Source organism: Epinephelus fuscoguttatus, linkage group LG16 (genome assembly GCF_011397635.1).
Source record: "Epinephelus fuscoguttatus linkage group LG16, E.fuscoguttatus.final_Chr_v1".
In the NCBI taxonomy this organism is placed as follows: Eukaryota; Metazoa; Chordata; class Actinopteri; order Perciformes; family Serranidae; genus Epinephelus; species Epinephelus fuscoguttatus.
In genome coordinates this window covers 722,212-729,941 of record NC_064767.1, presented here as the reverse complement: position 1 = coordinate 729,941, position 7,730 = coordinate 722,212, and the positions used below count along the sequence as shown (strand labels likewise).

Below are 7,730 nucleotides of genomic sequence, written 5' to 3'. Positions count from 1 at the left end.
TGGTAATAATTATCAAACTGTAAAGACTCACTGCATTGGGAGGCTGGTGATGGACTGATGTGTGGTTGAAAAGTTGATGAAATGGCCCATCTATCTGTAACATTTAAAAAAAATCATCTTACACCTTTTTTTTAGGTCATTTATCATTTTCCATTTCTGTTCGCTGACTCCATACTGGACCCCCTTGTCTCCACCTCAGTCTGATCTAAACTGGTAGTCTGGTTGTTTGTCCTGTGACGGCCACAGGACCGTGACATGTAAGCAGGAGTTACCTGAGCAGCACATGTAAAAGCAAAGATGAGACTCGCTGTGTGATCACGGCGGTTTTAAATGCACAGAAGTGAGAGGAATGACGGATGGCCTACTGACGTTTGGATGATGGAACTGAGTTCAAACACCGACTGAGACACTACAGTCGTAGTTTGTGCTGATTCAGACTGAAACAAAAGCAAAAAATTGACTAAAAACATAATCTGGGTGACATTCTTGAGCCCAACAATACCTCTAATACCTGTTAGCATCGTATTCTGAATTATAAACCATCGAAACATGTTATGAACAGGAACAATGACCTAGCAAAGAACCTCCTGAATCGTGGTCTCACATTCAAATCTAATCTGAGTACCTCAGTCATTGACTCAAAACTTAAACGTAAATAACGAACTACTAAAGATAACAATAATGATACAATGCTATAGGCTCTCTATGTTAGCTCCCTGAGCTAACATTAGCTCTCAAACTGAAATGACAGGTTAGTTAAAAGCGCGTAATTTCAAGGGTTCCATTTACAGGTACTGTAGTTAAAAATACGTACGCGTTACACTTGTTAAATTAACTTATTAAAACGTGGAAAAATTTGGCCTGTGGAGGCTACAAATTACTTTATAGTTTATTTGGTTAAGAATAATCACCACTACATGTAAACGTGGCGCCACAGTCACTTAGAGTTACAGAGTTACTTACCATACCGATGACAGACTACAGTGAGTCGTGCCTCAAACTGCCAAAGCTAACGATATCCATCTGACACCTAAATGATGTTAAACCTACAACGTTAGCTTCCTGAGCTAGCGTAGGTCGTTCTTTCTTTCACAGACTGAAAAGAAAAGGGAATTCACAGCCCAGAATCCAAAAAATTAATATGCTTAAAATACTCATGTGATGTGCTAACTTTATTGTAAAGTAAACCTATTTAGCTTGGACGAGATTCTTCGTAATATTACTTAAAGCATATGCCCACGATGGAATAGCTATCATGACATTAAATACTTGACCCCTGTGGTATAACCTCTCTATGTTAGCTTTCTGAGCTAACATTAGCTTCAAACTGAAACGACAAGCTAGTTCACAGATCAGAATCCAAAAGGTCCCAATTTACAGTTATTACGTTTAGAAGGTCATTTAATTTGATACATATGGGAAAAATCTGAGCTACACTTATACAATTTTGGACAAAATTAGTTTGGACACGATGCTACATAATGTCACTCAACATGTTGTTAATGTTGACTATATCATTCAAAGCAGGTGTAGGTATTGATTGGATCACTTACTGTATAATGTCAATGTCAAAGTTAACGATATCTGACCAACGACCCGGACATGAGGGTGAAAGCTCTTGCTTGCTTCCTGAGCTAATGTTAACTTCAGACTGCAAGGACAAGCTAGTTCAAAGCTCAGGATACAAAAGGTCCTAATTTACAGTTACAGCATTTAGAAGGTAATTAGGTTTGATACATGTGGGATAGACTTTGGCTAAACTTTACCAAAATGAGCTTGGACACGATGCTACAGTAACGTCACATATTCTTAGTAATGACCATTTACTGGTTGTAGACACAGGGTTGATCACTTACGGTGTTATCAATATTATCAAAGTTAACAATATCTGACCGACGCCCCGTACATGGCGATGAAAGCTCTCAACTTTGCTTCCTGAGCTAACATCAGCTTCAGACTAAAAGGACAAGCTAGTTCACAGCTCAGGATACAAAGGTCCCAGTTTACAGTTATAATGTTCAGAGGGTAATATAGGTTGATATGTCTGTGATATACTTTAGCTAGACTTTAACAAAATTAGCTTGGACATGATGCTACAGTAACATCACTCATCATATTCTTCATATTGACCATATCTTTCAAAAGCAGTATTTACTGGTTGCAGATACAAAGTTTACTACTTACTGTGTTAATGATTTTGTCAAAGTTAAAGATAGATATCTGACCAATGACCAAAACATGAGGTTGAAAGCATTCGACGTTAGCTTCCTGAGCTAACGTTAGTGTCATAGATTGGAAGCTACATCACCAGCGATTGCTGACTTAATCTGCCGGATAAAAATAAGAAACCTGTCTACAGTTCCAAAATGTCTTCAGTGATGTGGAAATGTCTTCAGACATGCCATCCTTACCTCAGGGACTCGGTCATGACTCCGCCGCTCAACATTATTCTGACGACTCTAATCTGGCCTTGCATTAATCAACTCGGTGACATGGACTTGGGCTCAAACTGAAGGCTGAAACTCGACTTGGACTCGAGGTTTGGTGACTGGACTACAACACTGCTAACAAATACCAACGGAGTAGAATCGTAGTCTTGATAATGGATATCCAAATGTGTACAACACTAACTTCTGTCACTGCAAAGGAATCAGAAAGGCTTTACTTTTCATGGCCACGATGACGAGGAGTCTTCTGGATCTTCTGTTAAAATGCCACATTTCTGGATATCCTGAAATCACAGCTACACTGCTGACTTGACTTACCCTTAACAGCTTTACTGTGACCTGGCTCAGACTCTGTAGAAGTGGGTAACCGCTGACCGATGATTGTAACAGTAATTACTCTGGAAACGGAATACCCAAACCTACTGAAACTACCTTGCTTGAAAAGTAGTAGAGTAATTACATGTCTAGCTAACTACCAGGACTGGGTGTCATACCTTCAACATTTTTTATTAATGCCCAAAATGTTCCTATAAAGTACTGAAAACTGTCAGGTACCTTTGATCAATTTCATAGTTTAGTTTACGTAAACCTTAACCAAGTATCAGAAAATACAGTGTCGGTATCAGGACTGAAACTCATATTGCATCGGCACTGGCATCTAGAAATTTCAAACAGTATTTTACCTTACTAAATACACGTCTATCTGAATCCTTCATGATCTAGATACCAATGGTGTCACCATATGAAGAGGAAAAAGATGTTACTTTGTGGAGTTGAGACTGCAGTTGGCTTCTTTTCTTGATCGCTGGGGCGAGCCACTAGGCTCAGCTAACGAGCGCGGCAGATGAATGACAGAGGTTTGTAGCACTGCAATGCACGTTAAGGCTAGGTAACCTCAAGACAGTTTTATGGCTCCACGTCGAGGTGTAGCGGTATCTATGTGCGGGAGCTCTGTTACTACGTCAGAAGTTCTGCTGTAGCTGACTGCAGCTCCTTAATAATGCAACCACATGTTTGTTGACCTGGGAGAGCACAAGAAAGGCCATGTCCAGGACAAACCTTCTTGCTTTAACTGTTGATCTCTATCACAGAGTGAATAAAAAAAGATACATTATAATAATCCACGAGACATTAGTGTAGCTTCGGCCGTTGAGTGAAATCCTGTGCTGAATTCTAAAGCACTTCCTACCTTGTAGAAATTGATGGTGAGACTGCAAGACCACCTCAACTGAGAGGCAGAAACCGCACTAGACTGGTGTCTACCACAAGGCCTAATGGGGTAATTAGGCCTTCTTAATCATAGCTAGATCCAAACAGAGCTCGGTGATACTTCGATCATGTTAGCTTCTTCACATTTGCTTGCTCAAAATACCTGTCTAGTCACAGAAGAAAACAGTGTGTTCATCTTTAGCCCTAAAGGGACCATAAATAGCATGCAGCTGTTACTTAATGTCGAGCACGCCAAGAACATAACCTTACACCGATCAGTCAAAATGTTAAAACCTCTGACAGGTGAAGTGAAGTAGTGAAGTGTACCATGCCATACTGTGAAAACTGCACAGGAATGGCACGAGGAATATAACAAAGAGCTCAAGGCATCCCCCTGACCTCCAATTCCCCAGATCCCAAATCCATGGGATGTGCCATGATGCCACCTTACAACCCACAGGACTCAAAGGATTAGCCGCCAACACCCTGGTGCCAGACAATGCAGAACATCCCCAGAGTTCCTCTGCCTATGCTTTAACAGGTCAGAGCCATGTTTGATCCAAGGAGGCCTGACTCAGGATCAGCAGTACCTCTGGGGTCCCAGCACATCCCATGAATGCTTGGTCTGATTGGGATCTGGAGAATTTGAAGGCGAGGTCTGTCCCGTTCCTTGGGTGATTCTTGAGCAGATTTTCATGGTGTTGCTCTGAGGGGGCCACTGCCATCGAAGTGCTGCTGCCACGAGTGATGGTACTTGGTCTGCAATAGTGTTTGGGTGGGTGAAGTATGTCAAGTGGAATCCAAATGAATGCCAGGACCAACAGTTTCCCAGAGGAACATCGGATTGTAATGAAACAATCAATGTAATTCACTTCATCTGTGGTTTTAATGTTTCGGCTGATTGGTGCTTACATCACATAATCCTGTAATTCAAAGGTTGGTCGTTATATTGTATGTATGTAACTGAATAAGATCTGATACCTGGGGGGTTTGGTGGGACATCCTTCCACTCTCCACTCTGTTTCCTGCGAGCTAGCCAATCTTTGTATTGCTGCTCCCTCTTTTCCAAAACCCTCTGGTTGTACAAATCCAGCTGCAACACAAACACACATACAAAAGCTTTATCCTACACAGCTGAACATAACGGTCTTTCGGTACTGTATGTCAAGACTACCTGGGAATACATGCGCATGAGAAAACTAAACAACTTTGATGACTGACAGCAGATACAAATTCTTCACCACATTCTCCAAAGACAAAAATTACTTTGTGGGAACTGTACTTCAGCAGCTTTAAAGTGCCCCTTTCAATTTGTGTCAAAAATCACACCGTTCTTATCAGTCCAACAAAACTCTTCCCAGTGAGTTCTCTTACGTTTACTTCTTGAGTACTTGTTTTCTTGTACTTTAGTAAAAGATGTCACTACAGTAGTACAATACCTTTTCCTTCTGCTTGATCTTTATGTCCTCCTCTGTCTCCACTGAGGTCTGATGACTGGAGGCTGGTGGAGAGACAGTGGGTAAACTGAACTGAACTGATTTGACCGGTTTGGCTGGTGGCTGTACAGCCAGAGATTTCACTGTCTCTATGACCTTCAGGCACCTGGCCACTGTTGTAGAGATGGTTGATTCATTATCATTTGAGGGACTTGATGCTGCAGGTGTTGATGATGGTGGTGGTGGTGGTGGTGGTGGTGATACTCCGGCAGCAGTGGTTAAAAGCTGCAAAGGACTGGAAGAGTTAAGGGGTGGAACTGCAGGAGGCTGGCCAGAGAAAGAAAAGGCTGTATGGCTGGTGGGTGGAGCAAAAGGAGGTTGTCCGGGAGGGCGCCGGGGTGGAGGCCCAGGAGGAGGTCCTGGAGGCTGTCCAGGACGCCGTGGAGGAGGTCCAGGGGGAGGTCCTGCAGGAAGTCCGACTCGTGGTGGCTGACCAGCTGCAGGAGGAGCTGGTGCACCCATGCTGGAGCCCTGTTCTGGAAGAATCTGGGTAGTGCCTCCAAGGGGCCAGTTCACTGGTGGGGATGGATGTTGGTAGTGGGTAGGCGGAGGCCCAGGAGGAGGTTTCGGAGGAGGAGTGGTGGAGGCTGTGCTCCCCATTGTCTTGGTGAGACTCTGCAGCTGTTGTGCCTTCTTGAGTGCCTCCAACTCCTGCTGGTCCAGGAATCCTTCATACTCTGAGACAGCTTTAGATCTGCTGAGTGGCTCTAAACTGGAGGACCTGGCAGGGGAGGGGGAATGGATGTGATCTGATTCAACAGAACCGGTTCTACTTGTCTGCCGTTCCTCCCTTGGGGATGACAACATCTCCCTTTCTATGGATGAGGACTTTGGGCTGTAGATTTTCTCTTGGGCTCTGCTGGCCAGTTTGGACATATCTCCTGTACTCAGCTTCAGGCCAATTGTACGGAGCAGACTTTGAATCTTGTCGTAGGGTTCTGTCTTGACCTTTGGTTCCTCTATTGATCTTTCTACTGAGGATCTTTTAGGGCTTAGCTCTGTCTTTATCGCTTCTAGAGCAAGACTGCTGCTGGGCTGCTCTTGAGCCAGTCCCACAATCCGAGAGAAACCCCTGCCATCCTGAAGTGCCCGCTCATGAGGCAGAAGGTCATCATTCACAAGAACAGGTTCTGCTTCCTTCTCAGCATCCACCTTTTTATTAAGCATGTCAAGGAAGCGATCGAGGGGTGGTTTCACAGTTGGAGGTGCCTGGTGTGGTATTGTGGTCTTCAGTTTGGGAGATGGGCTTCTAGGAGGAGGTTCTGTGGGAGAGGGAGGTCTGAAATGGGGCTGGGGAGATGAAGTGGCAGCAGTATGCATCAACGAAGGTTGGGTGGAAGCAGCAGGAACTTGGCCGGGCTGGGACGAAGGTGAGGGACCATGGGGTTCTGGAGATTGGCTTCGTCTGACAGAGCGATACGGATCATCATAAGGTCGGTCCGCATAAGCTGGATCATAGTAGCGATCGTCATAGGGTTCATCATAAACATCGTAGCGATCAGTGTAACGTTGACTGGCAGACGGAGGGCCACTATAGGAAGGTTCACCATAGAGACGACTTTCATAAGGGCGGTCACTGTAGGGACGCTCCCCATACGGGCGATCAGGGTAGGAACGACTGGCATATGGATCACTGTAGTGGTCACTGTAGCGTCGATCTTGGTAAGGACTGTATGGCCGGTCATAATACGCATCGTCATAGGGCTGAGGGCGATGGTGGTAATCAGGTCCATCTGGTCGTTTCTTCAGGATGGACCGGACTGGTTTGTACTCAGTGAGTGGGACAGTGATCCTGCCGTGGTCATAGTCTATGCATGTTCTCTGTCCAGGGTCCACCAGTGACTTCTTGTAGGCAATCATGTCATTCAGCTCCTCCAGCTCCCGCTTCTTCCTTGCAAGCTCGTCGTCCACAACTCCACCACGTCTGAGAGGAGGGCTTAACTCCCTCCTCCTCTTGTGACTTTCTTCGCGGTCTCTGCTGATTTTGCTCCTCCTCTTGATGTCCTTGGTCCTCTCCCTGCTCCTCTCCCTGCTCCTGCTGCGGCTCTTGCTGCGACTCCTGCTGGAGCTCTTGCTACGGCTGCGACTCCTGCTGCGGCTCTTAGTGCGGCTCTTGGTGGGCTTCCTCAGCCTCTCTTGGCTTTGGCTTCGCCTGAACCTGCTGCTTTTACGGTCACGGTCAATGCTGGGACTGCGTCTCTTTTTGGGTACACGTCCAAACTGATCTCTTGGTGGACTCCTGCTCCTACTTTTACTCCTACTTCTGGCCCTACTCCTACTTTTGCTCCTACTTCTGCTCCTGCTCCTACTTCTGCTCCTGCCATATCTACGGCGACTGGCACAGTAGTCCCTTCTGCTGATGCTGGTCTTACTGTCCTGCGCTCTAAGATTTTTCACCACCGCCTTCAGCTTGTCTGTCTCGGGTTTTAATTTCCTGAAATGTCAGAGGGAAAAGACACATCAGACATGACAGGCTCAACAGAACAATTTTACAGAATCTGTTCTTCTACACATCCTGTACACCAATACCTCATTAGGTTATTAATGTAACTTAGGTCTATATTTACATATTATATGC

At 45.0% G+C, this 7,730-nt stretch overlaps 1 protein-coding gene across 3 annotated transcripts in view; it reads right to left on the bottom strand.

Moving 5' to 3' along the window:
- Positions 1 to 7,730, bottom strand: part of si:dkeyp-121d4.3 (uncharacterized) — a 39,879-nt gene that overhangs the window by 8,254 nt on the left and 23,895 nt on the right. For 2 of the 3 annotated variants that reach the window (XM_049600878.1, XM_049600879.1), the window contains exons 19-21: positions 5,096 to 7,586; positions 4,638 to 4,749; positions 32 to 94 (exon numbers count right to left, since the gene is read on the bottom strand). In XM_049600878.1, the coding sequence (XP_049456835.1) occupies positions 32 to 94; positions 4,638 to 4,749; positions 5,096 to 7,586 (2,666 nt within the window). The remainder of the gene's footprint in view (positions 1 to 31; positions 95 to 4,637; positions 4,750 to 5,095; positions 7,587 to 7,730) is intronic. The other variant, XM_049600880.1, reaches the window with a different exon arrangement.